General features: G+C 48.9%; 2 protein-coding genes across 3 annotated transcripts in view; both read right to left on the bottom strand.

Moving 5' to 3' along the window:
• Window positions 1-3,724, bottom strand: part of KIF5C (kinesin family member 5C) — a 73,903-nt gene extending 70,179 nt beyond the window's left edge. For both annotated transcript variants that reach the window (XM_066190435.1, XM_066190436.1), the window contains exon 1: window positions 3,586-3,724. In XM_066190435.1, the coding sequence (XP_066046532.1) occupies window positions 3,586-3,711 (126 nt within the window). In that variant the 5' untranslated portion in view covers window positions 3,712-3,724. The remainder of the gene's footprint in view (window positions 1-3,585) is intronic.
• A 7,470-nt stretch (window positions 3,725-11,194) lies between these two features.
• The window catches only part of EPC2 (enhancer of polycomb homolog 2), a 33,477-nt gene continuing 29,993 nt past the window's right edge, over window positions 11,195-14,678 (bottom strand). The window contains exons 13-14 of the mRNA XM_066190434.1: window positions 13,229-13,562; window positions 11,195-11,967 (exon numbers count right to left, since the gene is read on the bottom strand). Coding sequence (XP_066046531.1) covers window positions 11,895-11,967; window positions 13,229-13,562 — 407 coding nt within the window. The 3' untranslated portion in view covers window positions 11,195-11,894. The remainder of the gene's footprint in view (window positions 11,968-13,228; window positions 13,563-14,678) is intronic.

Here is a 14,678-nt window from a genome sequence, read left to right as displayed (position 1 = left end):
GCTCTGCCACCCCACAGCCAGCCCCAGGCTCCCCCAGCAGCAGGAAGGCAGCGAGAAAACCGCACATTTTGAGGTTTGTCAGGCAGCACAATCAATCCGAGAGTCACCTTGAGGCTGCAGAGGAGCGGAGAGACACAAAATGAAGCTGCAGCCTGCTGAGGCTCCCGGGCAGCCGAAGCCCTGGATTCATCATCCCCTTTTCCTGCCCTGCCTGGAGGGGAGAGTCGCCTCAAAGGCTTTTCGTGTTTTAAATTTCACGGCAGAGCAGGAACGCGGAGGGTCTGGCCTGGTTTAAGCCAAGGGGAATCCCAGGTGAGAGGTTTTCACCCTCCACGCTTCACACGCCGGACCCCGAAGAAACACAAACCCCAAAACCCGGGATCAAATCCCAAATCCCAGGGATTGATCCACCTGAAAAGGAGTCAGGACACTGCCCTGGAGCAGCTCGAAGCCTCAGTCCAGCCTAAGCAAAGCCAGGCCTAAATGGTTAAACTTTCCCTCCTTGCTGCTCCTTCCCAGAAATACCAAGTCATGATCTGTGATTTTTTTGCCCGAGGGAAGTGTAACAGGAGATGACAGTGGGAAATTCAGGAGGAAAGCCTTTCCCCCGTGTTTACTGGGGAAGAAATAAATTTATTCAGACTTACTAGTCAGAAAAAAAAAATAAAATAGATGCTTCCCTTAAATCAGTTCTTTTTTTTTTTTTTTTTTTTTTCTCACATGATGACATAATTCCTCCGAGGGGAAGCTGATCGTTTGGTTTGGGTTTTCTTAAATTTTAACAGAACCCTTCTCTTCCCAATCCACGGATCAAAATTAAAAGCTGCATTGCAGCGTTTTCAAATGCTATAGTAAAACAAAAAGAAAAAAAAAAAAAGTGGTTGGTCCTGGTTTATTTTTGCTCCTAAGAGCCTTTGAAGATCGAAATCTTGCTTTTCCTAGAAGGAACTCTGCTCTGGTGGTGCCTTTGCTCGGCTCAGGATTCCTTACCCCTGCCAGGCATTATTTGTTGGAGCAAAGCAGCCACTCCAAACCAATAAAATAATTTAAAAAATCACAAAAAATATAAAACCCAGCAGCACTTCCCAGTCCTGCTGCAGTGGGATCCACTGGGGATCGAGTTACACCAGAGCTCAGGGCTGCAAATAAAGAGGACAAAGAGTGAGGGAAGATTCTTGTGCTCACTTCCACTCAGCCAAACTACAGCTCTTCCCACAGAGCTCTGATGGCTCCTCCTTGGAAAGCTGGATTTGAGGACATCTTGCATTCGTTGAGGTGATTACAATCCTAAATAATTACAGTTCTTTGCCTTAGGAAGGGGAAGGCAAACTCTAAGCTTCTGACTAGATTTTCAAGGCAGCAAAAAACTCCCCAACCCAACTATCCATGTAAAACAAATATCTGTATAAATAAATACATGCTGTCCTTGTTTCTCTCTATTTTTTCCCTTAACTTCCATGGTAGGAAATTACCAGTTGCTGTTATTTTTTTTTTCCCTTTTTTCACCCTCACCGAAGGAATTTTCTCTTGCCTGCAAGCCACGAAAAGCTTTTCCAAAGCATCCCAGTTACTGTTTTCCCAGACAACAGACACTTTATGGACAAAGACACATTATCAGCGGGCAAAGAGAATTCTGAACTCCAATTCTCTCCAAAACACAGCCCTGTAAGGGATTTACAGGAGATATATTTTAATCTGCTTTTAATATGTCTGAGGGTTTGTTTATTTATTTAGGGGGGAGGGGAACTTGCTGACATTTGCTCCTTGGACATCCAGTGGCACATTTTTCCCTCCCAATATTTGCCGGCCAAATCCAGCCCCCTGCTGCTGACCAAGATTGATAAACCAATCTGATAATTCTGTTGCTAACGGGCTGCTACAGCTTTAACCTTCACAGAAAGACAATTAATTTGGCAGCACAGAGGGCATTTCAAATTAAAAAAAAAAAAAATAAGTAACAACAACAAGCCGTTTATGCTCGTAATTCACCCGGTTTTTGTTTGTTTGTGGTTTTGTTTTGTTTTGTTTTGCTTTCCTGCAACTTTCACCAGCAAAGTTTCTGATGAGCTCAAGGTTCTGGTAAGGATTTTAACGAATTGTGCAAGGAGCTGTGCTGACAATTAATTTGGGGGTCTCTCCATCACCATCCAGCACGGAACGTGTTACTGGTGACCAACACATGGCATGGATGTCAGAGATGAGCAGTACATGGAATAAAGCACCACAGACCGGGCTGGCTGGACACTAAATCCCAAAAATCCGCCCAGGAGCCCTCACCCACAGCCCGCCGGGGGGTTGTGAGCGCTGCCCCTCCCGGGGGCGATGCTGGGCTGGGACGGAGCCACATCCCCAGCCTTTGTTCCCGATAAAGCTCCGGAGGGCGCGGGGGGCGCGAGGGACCGGGAGGGGGTTTGGGTTCATTTCGGCGTTTTCAACGCGGAAAAAAAAATAATATAATTATAAAAACCACCCCAAACTTGGGTCTCGTCCCGCGGCGCTGCTCAGCGCGGGGCCCGCGGGGCTGGTGGGGGTCCCTGGAATGGGGATCTCGGGGATTGGGATCTCGGGGATGGAGATGTCGGGGATGGGGACACCGGGAATGGGGGTCCGGGGATGGGGATCCGAGCATAGGGATCCCAGGGATGGGGATCCCGGGGATGGGGATCTCGGGGATGAGGGTGCTAGGAATGGGGGTGCTGGGGATGGGGACACCGAGGTTGGGGTTCCGGGGATGGGGATCCCGGAGATTGGGATCCCGGAGACTGGGATCTCGGGTATGGAGATGTCGGGGATGGGGGTCCCGGGGATGGGGGTCCCGGGGATGGGGGTCCCGGGGATGGGGATCTCGGGGTCCCGAGGATGGGGGTCCCGCGGATGGGGATCTCGGGGATGGAGATCTCGGGGATGGGGATTCGGGGATGGGGACACCGGGGATGGGAGTCCGGGGATTGGGATTTCGGGGATGGAGATGTCGGGGATAGAGATGTCGGGGACGGAGATGTCGGGGATGGGGATCTCGGGGATGGGGATCCCGGGGATGGAGGTCCCGAGGATGAAGATCCCGGGGATGGGGATCTCGGGGATGGTGGTCTCGGGGATGGCGATCCCAGGGATGCAGCTCCCGGGATGCGGCTCCGGGCCCCGGGATAACTCCGGTGCCGGCGGCTGCCGCAGGGGCGCGGCGGAGGCGCGGGCGGCCGCCCCAGTCGAGCATGCCCAGTCCCCGGCATGACATCAGCGCCCGAGCCCGCGGCTCCCCCGCGCCCCCCGGGACCCCCGAGACCCCCGACACCCCCGGGGACCCCCGGGCCCCTCGCCCGCTGGGTTGGGGGCAGCGGGGCCGGGGGGGCGCGGGCAGCGCCGGCCCCCACATCCCGCTGGGCGGCTGCGGGAACAATGGAGGGGATGGGGGGGGGACGCGCGGGGACGGCTCGGGGACGCCCCGCACCGAGGGATGCTCGCCCCGAGGGGAAGGACGCTCGCCCCGAGGGGAAGGATGCTCGCCCCGAGCCGAGGGATGCTCGCCCCACCCGCGCGGGCGGCAGCGGAATGCGGGATGCGGGATGCGGGATGCGGCAGACTCACCCCGATGACCACGGTCTCGTCGCCCTTGAATTTGGGGATGAATTTGTCGCCGCGCAGGATCTCGGCCTCGTTGAGGGGCCGGAAGCGGCACATCACCTTGATGCTGCACTCGGCGGGGTCCGCCATGGCGGCGGGCGGGCGCCGGGGCTGCGCGGGGCAGGTGCGGCAGCAGCGGGGCTGGGGCCGCCGGGCGGGCGGGGCCCGGAGCCCTGGCAGCCGCTCAGAGCCCGCGGACCCGCCCCGGACCGGCCCCGCTCGGGCGCGGCTGCGCGGCCACCGCGGGGCCTCCCCCGCAGCAGCCGCCGCGGATGCGCTGGGAGGGACCCGAACACCGGCCCGAGATATCGTCCCGAAATGTCATCCCCAGCATCATCCCAAACATCATCCCGAACATCATCCCGAACATCATCCTAAATATCATCCCGAACATCATCCTGAACATCATCCCGAACATCATCCTGAACTGTCATCCCCAGCATCATCCCAAACATCATCCCGAACATCATCCTGAACATCATCCCAAACATCATCCCGAACATCATCCTGAACATCATCCCAAACATCATCCCGAACATCATCCTAAATATCATCCCAAATATCGTCCCCAAACATCGTCCCTAAACATCGTCCCTAAACATCGTCCCCAATATCATTCCCAAATATCACACCCAACATCATCCCCAAACATCATCCCAAATATCACCCCCAAACATCATCCCCAGCATCGTCCCCGAACATCATCCAGCCCCTCACCTTCCCCTGTCCCAGGTGCTCCAAGCCCCGTCCAGCCTGGCCTGGGATGTTTGCAGGGATGGAGTAGCCACAGTTTGTCTGGGCAATCTGTGCCAGAACCTCCCAGGGAAGGATTTCTCCCATCTATCCAAACTGAACTTCCCTGAGTTCCTCTCTAGCTCCTCCCAGACACCTGAAGCTGCCGTGGGCTCTCCAAACAACCTTCTCCCCCACATTCCCAGCCTGTCTCCATAGGGAAGGTGCTCCAGCTTCATGGCGATCCTCTGGATTTGCTCCAAGAGCCGCCCCTCTCCAAGCTGCCCTTGGCATCTCCCCTCGGCCTCTGGCACACCTGGATCTGGACCCAGGTTAAAGGATATTTATTCCCCCCTGGAATGTCACTCCGTGTCTGGTTCCTGGGAAGAAAAGCAGAAGCAAAGGGTGACGCTGGGACCTTGCTCTGTTTACAGGAAGTTTTGTCCCCATGCAGCCGGTGGGTGAATCAGCAGCTGGGAAAAGCAGCGTCAGGAGGAGCCTGTCCTCCTCATCCTCCTTCCCCAATGAGGATCCTCCTCATCCTCCTCATCCTGGAGCTGCTCTCCTTGTCCTCCTTTCCTGAAAATGCTCCTTCCTCACCTGCTCAAATCACCTGCAGCTCTCCCTCCTGTCTATTTCCCTGCGTTCACATGATTTGAAACAGTCTGAAACACCACAGGAAGTCTCCTCCTCTTCCTCCTCCTCCTCCATCAGTTTCTCCCGACAAGAATCTCCTGCTGAAAGAAGAGCCCAAACATCCACGATGGCTCCTGGGAAGCTGCAGAAGTGGCCCGGGCTCCAGCAGCTCCTGGTTTCCAGCCGAGTTTTATTTGCACAATTCAGATGAGGGTGGACAATCCCGCAGCATTTTTTTCTTGGGAATCTCCCTTTCCTCCAGGCCTCACCTGCGGTGGGTGTGAGGAGCAGGCTGGCAGCGAAGCCTCTCACACCCTTCTTCAAAGCAGTTCCGTGGGGCAGAGTGAGCAATGTGCAGCATGTGATAAGCCATTATTACATAATGGGATTTATTCCCCTGGATTACCAATTATCCCTTTTATTTCTCTTATGTTTCAAGCTTTTTTTACCCTGAATAGCAAACTTGTTAGTCATGACAAGTCGGGGCTTAGTCATAAAAGACAAGCCTTTGGATGAATTAATCCTCATTTTCCTCCATTATGGAGAGCTCATTTTTGGAGTGAGATAAGCAAAACTCGATTTTTTTATTTTTTTCTTCTACTAGAGCAGGTATAATCTGCCATCAGGAAGAATGCAGAGAGCCATCTTTTCTCAGCACTTTTGTCACAAACAATGTGACATTGTCTGGAGTGCAGACAATACCGAATTGTCACCCCAGCTGCTGCTATTTTTTGCTGCTTATTACCAGATTAGGTGAAGCAGCCTGGTAGGGGCAGGGATTTTTAGGCAGATTTTGGAGTGATCAGCTCCTCCTTGGCTCTGGGAGCTGCTCCCAGGCTGGGCTGGGTGCCTGAAGGTGGCACGGACAGTTTGGTGGGGAAAAAACCATGAAAACACAGAAAACCAGAACTTAAATACTTTATTGTTTTCCCCTTCATTCATCTCTTTCACCACTCAAACCATGTCACTTTTCAGCTGTACCCTTATGAGAAATCCACATACATACACGTTTTTCTGAATTTACTTTTATCTAAACATATGAAAATTGTTTTTCTACCAGCACCACAAAAGTAAAACCAAGAGAACCTGGGTGTTGTCTCCATTTCTTACTTTCCCAGCTCTCCAGTTTAGCTTTTAGCTCACCCTGGCTGATCAGATACGGTTTGACAGCAAGTTCTGATTTTTCCTGGAGAAATTCCCCAGCTGAGACAAGCTCACTTCAGGAAACACCCCAAGATATCAGAATAACGAATAGGAATAAAAAAGGAACACCAAATCCCCTCCTGGAGGACCGGGATCACAAAGGAATGACAAAATCCCATCTTTCTCTGCAGGGGAGCCACCAGCACAGCCAAGGTGTGGAGGCTGCGGGAAAACCGAGGAGGGGACAAGGTGACAAAGGATGTGAACGGGACAGGGATTGGGACAGAGGCGATCCCACAGAAACGAGGGAACGTTTCAGCATCACCGTTGTTTCCTCACTGCTTTGCCGGGCTCTGGAGTCGGGAGGGAGCCGCAGGAGGAGCAGCAAGGTTGGATTTCTGCTGTGTTGAACAATTCCGTGCGAGGAGCAGACAGCGGTGCTGGCCAGGGGCGGGAGCTGTCAGCAGGGAGAGCAGCGTTAATGCACATCCCATTGATCCCGGCGGCTCGGCAGGCAGGGAATTCGAGATCTTGGTGCCATCGGTGCTCAGATGTGGCTCAGGGGAAAGGGCTGCTAAAGGATTTCTCCCAGGAGCGGCCAAAAAGGGTGGGATCCCCGTGACAAAAGGCGATTTTAAATGTCACCGGTAGTTAATGTCCCACAGACACAGGGAGACACTGAGAGTGCAGCAGGGAATGTTTGCAAAGGCAGAGCGTTGGAAGCGTTTAGCAGGAATAAAAATAAATAAAGGCGAAAAACGAGCTGGGAAGTGCTGAGGAGGCAGGCAGGAGGGAATGAGGGTCAGGAATGATCTGTTTGCATCCCCAGGGACACATCCACAGCTCAGGAGGGGACGTTTGGCCAGGCAGGGGAGGAATTACACAGCAAAACGAACAGGATGTGCACCAGTGACACTCTCAGGGTGATCACCCCAGACCCAGCATCTCCTGGGGTCAGCCATGTGAGGATTTCTTTGGGATCAGGAGCACAGGGGTTCCGTTCTCAGAGCTCCACAGCTCTGGGAAAACTGGAAATGAAGCACTGGCACTCCAAAGATGCTCCAGGAGAAAGTGCTTGGGCAGTGGATTTGTTTCTCATTTGCAAGACACTTCAATATGTGCTTACTGTAAAAAAAAAAAAAAAAAGGTAAAGTACACACATAAATCTCAATCTCCGTATAAATTATTCAGGTTATGCACAGTCATACATTTCGTGTTATCCCCCCTTAAAAACAACCAAAAACGGGTTTGCTCAAAATAAATAAATCGATTTTACCGCTGTATAAAATAGTGGTAGGTCATTACTGAGTGCACAAAACATTTTTTCCATCTTTACGTTTGGGTTAATAAATCAGCTGAATAAAAGGGTTGTAACTCGGAAAAAAAAACCCCCACGTTGTCTTTACATTATAGGAAGTAGTAAGGCAACCATAAAAACACCGACTAGGGCAGGAAAGCACTAAAAATCCCCAACCCCAAAGCACAAAGGCTCCGTGGAGAGGCAGAAAGAGTTAAGGAGCTTCGCAGGCAGCTGATGCCATCTTCTGGTGTCACTTTCAGCGGCGATTCCGACCCCCCTGCGCCGAGTCGGGTCGGATCAGCATCAGGGGGAACGCGGCTGATTTGAGCATCCTTTCCCTCCAGGGCAGGGCTCGGGGGATCCGGGAATTAATTGGGGAATTAATTGGGGAATTCGGGAGGGGCAGGGGAGCGTTCAGAGCCCCGCTGGCTCCGCGCTCCGGCACCGCCCGGGCAGCTGCCACCAGCCGGGCCCTGGGGAGTGGCACGGAGGGGACACACGGCGGCTCTGGCGTGTCACACACGAGCCTGAGCCTGGGCACCCGCCGCTCTTCTGCTCCATTAGCGGCTCTTTCCCTCCGCGGGGGATCCGCACACGCGTCAGGCAGAGCGCGGTTATCGGCACTGACAGCCCCGAAGTGACACCGCGGCGCGCAGGGACGGAGAGGGACGGGCACGGCTTGTGTCCTCCCAGCGCACAGAGACCCCGTCAGCTGGTTTATCTGGTACAAATTCTCTGCTTCCCGCCTCAGTTATTGCCTCCCTCCTTCCTTCGCTCCTCCCGGCGGAATTCCACTTGTGCTGGAGTTCAACCAGAGGCCCGGGGATTGAAGGCAGGCTGGACTAAACAGATTTTACTGTTCTTAGGTCATAGAAACAATCCTAACTTCAGGAATTTTGTAAGGCTGGGATGGAAATCCCAGAGAAGCTGTGGCTGGCTGCCCCTGGATCCCTGGAAGTGTCCAAAGCCAGGTTGGAGCAGCCTGGGACAGTGGGAGGTGTCCCTGGCTGTAGCTGAAGTGAGTTTTAAGGTCCCTTTCAACACAAACCATTCCGGGACTCCAAAAGTGACCGGAGTTACTTCAATGTCACTCCTTGTTAGTTTCCAGATTTTAGTCCTATTTCAGCTACATTAATTTATTTTTATTTAATTGAAGTCACTAAGTCACAATACAGACTGATTAAATGAGTTAAATGCATAGTAAAATGTAACTTCCATGTGTGCCCATTAATTTTTTTTTGAGATTAAATGATTAAAAACCATCCAAAGGACACAAAGATTGCATTTAGAGAGAGATACAGCAGGTGACTGAGAGACAAGCCAGCTCACCCAACTCACTTCCTTCTTTCCCAAGCACCACGTCGCTGGCTTTAATTTACCAAGGTTATTTTATTCCCAGTCCTCCCAATTAAAGTGCGAATGTTGCAAAGCCCTCAAAGTAGCAGAAACACGGAATTGAGCTTTGAAACTGTTCCTCTTGCAGGCAAATCCAGGGAGCCTGTTGGGATGCCAAGACTTCAGTCAATCCATAAACAAACATAAAACTTATTGGAGAACCAGTATTTTCTAGTTCCTGACATTTCAAACTCTGCACATGACATGAAGTCCAGCATAAACTGCTGTAGATAAGCCAGGATTCTACAGTCTCACCTGAAAGATATTCCCAACACACAAGAGAACAGGAATTCCTATTCCAGTCTTACTGCAGAGATACACAGGGAATTCAATATACTATAACTATAATAATCATATATAATTCAATATATATTCACATAAGGGAATTCAAACTGACCAACATATCCTCAACCTGTTTAAACGGCACAAAACCACCTCAGTCAGTGGCCAAAGTATTTTATAGTACCAGTCCTTCCCCTTTTTCCCTTTTTTTTCTTCTTTGGAATGAAGACTGCCATGGCCTGCAGCATCACGCACCACTCCTCCCCTGTTCCTGCACTGGAGGCACACAGCAATCCTGCAGCGACTATTCCATTCTGCCGCACAGAAGGTTTCATCCCCACTAATCCTTTAAATGAAAGCCATTCCACAGCTGGCACTTACCATCAGAGCCTTGGGAGTTTATGGAATCCTTCTCTGCGCCCTCACATTTTCCCAGAATCCATTAAAAGTCCAGAGCTCCAGCTAAAGGGTTTTTTTGGGGGTTTTTTTTCTAAGTAATTAGATGAGGATTAGACTGCACGAAATCAAGAGAGACACAGCAATCTCAGAGACATCTTCTGGCCAATTTTCCCTGAAAATGATCCACTGAAAATGATCTTTGTAGTGAGCAGAGTCCATGCTAAATGTACAGCTTTCAATCTGCAGAGAAAATGACTTCCCATTTTCATTAAAGCCTCCAAAGGGTTTTGGGGATGGCAGTGAAGCAAGGTTAGTCCTAGATATCAAGGAGAATATTTTTTTTTTTCTTTTACAGACTCGGATTTTCAACAATTCTTTCGGAAAAAAAAAAAAAAAATAATTTATTCCTCAGACAATCAGCCATACCCTGAAATGAGCCCAGCTCTACAGAAAAGCTGGAAAGATCAGATAAGGAGGAATTTTCAGGGAGCAGAGGTTCCAGTGAAGCCACAGGTGCCCCCCAAAGCTGCCACCACCACCCCTCACCTGACCAAGGCAGCACAGTGGGTTCCTCTACTCCCAACAGGAATAATCTATCTTCACCTCTCCCTGCAGACATCATATGGAATAAAAATGGAGCATCAGTGAAGCAAAAAAACCAGGTAATTTTAGACACCTGAGTTTGTGACGAGCTCCCAAGATCTGAAGCTCTGCAAGTGTTTTTAGCTGCCAGGACTTTGAACTCACACAAACGTTGAGACAGAACAGGTTTAAACACAGCCTGGATTAAAACCAGTTCTTTATATAGAAAGCTAAGACGGAAAATACACACAGGCAAGATTTTCCTGGGAGGGTGAGCCCGGACTAAACAACATCTCCACAGGCTCCTTCCAACCTCAGCGGTCCTGGGATTTGTAACACAGAAACATCCAAACGTGGAGAAGAAACTCTCATTCCCCATTTCCCCAGGTCCCAGCCCATCCCTCCACGAGCACAGAATTCTCCCATCCCGTGCAGCCCTCTGGAAATCAGTGCACATGCCGGGAATCAACGGCCCGGAGCCCCTGCTCTCCCTGCTGCCTGCACACTGCGAAATAACCACATATGCACCATGGCCAGGTTTTGATATGTATTTTTATTTCCCTGCAGTTTTCACTTATCAAGAACAAGTAACAGGGAAAGTTGTCTGAACTAGTGCATAAACAAACATTCGGAAACACCACTACACGTATCTAATGTACAAGAACCGTATAAAAAAAGTCACTAAAACACTACACTACGAAGGTGTCCAACGCTTACAGTCAGACTTTTTCCAACCCGTTACTTGCCTTGTAGCCACAGGAAAACTCTCCAAAATTGAAAAGACAATCTTGCCACAACCCTCCCACCCCCCCGCGCCCCCTCCCCAACCCCCACCCCCTCCCCCACCACCTCGGGATGGCTCGATAGCTTAGACATCCAATAATGAAATTATTGCAATGATATAGAATGCAATACATACCTGGTAAAAGATCCTTTAATGTGGTGTGGTACAGTTGGAAAGCCGGTTAAAATACGCAGTTCTTCGGATAAAATGGCATCAAGGTGAAAATTTTTTCTCAGATCTGCACATTTGGAGATGTGCCAGATGCATAATTTTCCTAGTCAGTTTTTTTTTTTTTTTTTTTTTGGTTTTTTTTTTTCCTCTCCTGTGTAATTATTTTTTATAAACTGGTATTATAAATAGAAATATACATTCAAAATATATGGAAAAGTGAGTTACTACATTAAATTTGCATGTATCGATCCATCCCTTTCCCCTGCACAGTAATAGAAAATACTATTTTGCCTTGAACTTCATATTTGACAGTGAAATGCCACTAAAGTATTTACCAAAAAGTCCATCTAGTCAAATTGTGAAACAAAATGAACCAAGTGAAAACTTTACATTTCCTTTAGAAAAAAATTACAAGAATTTTGTTTCCTAGCTATGAATCTTTAACTTTTTTTTTTTTAGACACAAAGTTGCATTTATTTGTACAAGATACAAAATGTAAACATGGCAAAATAAATAGTTTAAACAAGTGATGCAGGATCCCATGTCATGCTCATGATCCCATTAAAGAATTATTTTTTAATCCATTCAGTTGCAAATTCAAGTGCAAAAGCATGATGATGAATATCTACTATTCAAGTAACAGAAATAATATTGATGATACAAATAAACTATTTTACAAGGTAGTGATTTTCCCAATTTTACAAAATTTACATTATATATCGACTTAATACACGATATAATCCCAGTCCGTTCAGGTGTGTGTGAGCTCTCTGTGAGCCACAGAGAGCTGTGGTTGCACTCAGCTGGGACAGGAAGGAGCAGGACACAGCTGGGGACACAGCCTGGAGGTTATGTCACTTCCATGGCCACTGTGGTCTCTGCGATGCCGTTCAAGCCCAGGCGCTCTGGCTCATGGTTCTCTCTGCAAGGGAAGGCACAGCTCACAGTCAGAACTCATTTCCTCGCACAGTTTTTAGTCAGAACTCATTTCCTCGCACAGTTTTAGAAATCTCTTTCGTATTTTCACACAGCTGTTACCTGAACCTTAACACACAGGCTTGGTACCTGAACCTCAACACACACACGCTGCTTTATTTGGAGGTAAATACTGGCATTCAACAACTGCTTTATTATTGTATTTATTATTATATAGTTATTCAACAGAGCAGTCCTTTCTGCAAGATTACTGCATTTAACTCTCCTTTTCCACCCTAAATTACAGATTAAATTCCAAAGTTCTTCCGAAGTTATCTTCAGGATAACTCGGCATTGGTTATTCTGTTAATGCACCACGTGTTGCTGTAATTCCCCACCCATTCTGCTTTAGCACCAAGTTTTTACTCCTTTACCAACACCCATTTTTTACTTTTCCAAGTCACAAACATGACTCTGTTTTTTGAAACACCACACAATCCAGGAGCGACTTCAAACAAAGCCCAAATATTGCCATTTTCAGATCAAGTTCCCAACTGCAGAGCTCCTGCCATCCCCGTGAAAATTCATCTAAAAATCTGAAATAACAGTGCTGCTGTTTGATGAGAATAAATAATTTAATGGTTGAACTTGATCTTAAAGGTCTTTTCCAACCTAAACAATTATGAATTACGATTTTATATGGAAGATAGGGGTGGTCACTTTTCTGGTTTATAAAAATGTATCTGCCAGCCTGTACCTTACAATATTGGTACCCAGTGATTTAAAGGGAACGTGAGGAGAGTTTGACAGAATCTACCTGAAAATGCTGCATGGGAAGAGACAAATGAAATGGTTGAAACTCAAACTCAGTAGAAGTTGACCAAAACTAGTGGTGCCTAAAGGCAGGGCAAGTTATCTGAGGGGATAATTTGCAAAATCAGCTCTTGTGGTTTGCCATGGCCACGCTGAGGGTGGAACAGACTCCCCCTAGTGCAGAGCTGGGCACGTCTAAGGAGAGGACACAGCCTGAAGCTGCACCAGGGGAAGGTCAGGTGGGACTTCAGGAAGGATTTCCTCATGGAAAAGGCTGGCAAGCGCTGGAACTGCCCAGGGAGGGGAGGGAGGCCCTGCTGAGGCGGCTCTCGGTGCTCTGCTCTGACGAGGTCGGCGTGGCTCACAGCCTGGACTCCGATTTTGGCCATTCCAACCCAAACAACTCCACGATTCCAAGCACAAGTGGGAGCTGCTGCAGGCCCGTCCCCACTCACCTTGCTATACTGCTGATGGCACTGCTGGGAGTTACCTTTGGCACTCTGTCCATGCTGGCAGCAACTGTGGCAAGTTTTAAGGCTGTTGGCGAGGGCGCTGAAGTCCGTGTATTGATATGAACATTGACTGGAGACACAACACTGACGTTGTTGAGGTGCACAGCGCTGGGCAGGCAGGAATTGTTCATGGGGAGAGGCTGAGGGCTGCTCGTGCACAAGGCTGGGATTAAGTGGTTTGTGGTGCTGTGGCCAACTGTCCTTACGAGCTGTACAGTTGAGATCCCTGGGCTGGATGATAAAGCCATGTTGGTGGAGTACAAAGTTCTGGAGGTTCCTGTTGTGTAGAATAAAGGGTGGGTGTTAAAAAGGCGACATTTTTTAGATGGAAAGACAAAAGGCAAAAACCTCAAGGGCAATGCTCTGAGTGTGTTAAGTCATTCACGTTCATGGAGAAAGTCAGAAGTGGCAGCATGGCACACTCCCATGGCCGCCTTAGGGATTTAGCTTTTCTATTTTTCAGATCCTGTACTGCTTTAGGATGTAACTCTGAAACTCCAGAACCTGTCATCTCCTGTTCTCCCCTTTTATTCAGACAAAACAATCCCTCAAGGACACCTGACTGTCTCAGGCCCCAAGAAGTATAACCAGAAGTGAGTTGAGGGGGCGCAAACTGGGGGTAAACAACTTCATTACCTGAAGCTGTAATTGGAGAATTAACTCCTGATATGTAAACAGACCAAACCTGTAATTATCTGGAAAACTCGTGGCTCTCATCCCTCTTTGGTGCAGCCTCTGGGAGGCCCTGACTGCCCAAGGTGTACCTACTGAAGGCCTTTAATAAATACCCGCTTTTACTCTCTTAACCTTGTCTGGCTCCGTTCCAGGCATCACCACGTGCCTGATCTTCCCCCCTCAAAGCACTGCCCTCCTGGATATGAACTCAGAGAATTACACACACATCTCTCTCCAGCCTGGAACTGCTCCAGTTTATTGATTTTATTCAGTCGTGTTTTTTCTCCCTCTATTCATTTCATATTATCATTAACCCAGCCTGGCAGAAGGTCTATAAAACTAATCACATCATTAGCTGCTAAAACAACAAATTACTTTAAAAGCCTCTTCTTTGTCTTGGCAGCCCAAATCCCATTTGTTTCTTGGCACTTTGGAGACAGCACCAGCACAAGCAGCCCCACGGGAGGAGGGCTGGGAGGGGGCACTGAGGGCCCCTGGCTGCACTTTTTGGGACAAATCCTAAATGCAGGGAAACCTGAGGCTAACAGTGATGTCAGAAGAATTGCCAGGAAAGGCTGGTTAGTGCATTTCTGGTTGAATATACAAATGAGCAAACGATCAAACAATGAATCAACTTTTCCATTTCCTTCTCAAAGTACTTAAACGTGCTAAGCAGTTCGTTTATTCTTTCACTACACATTTGCACTGGTTTTAAAAA

Source organism: Chamaea fasciata, unplaced genomic scaffold, assembly GCF_029207755.1.
Source record: "Chamaea fasciata isolate MVZ Bird 193981 ecotype frontalis unplaced genomic scaffold, bChaFas1.0.hap1 SCAF_8, whole genome shotgun sequence".
Classification (NCBI taxonomy): Eukaryota; Metazoa; Chordata; class Aves; order Passeriformes; family Sylviidae; genus Chamaea; species Chamaea fasciata.
Note: the sequence above shows the minus strand (reverse complement) of the source record. Positions and strands in the feature narration are given on the sequence as shown.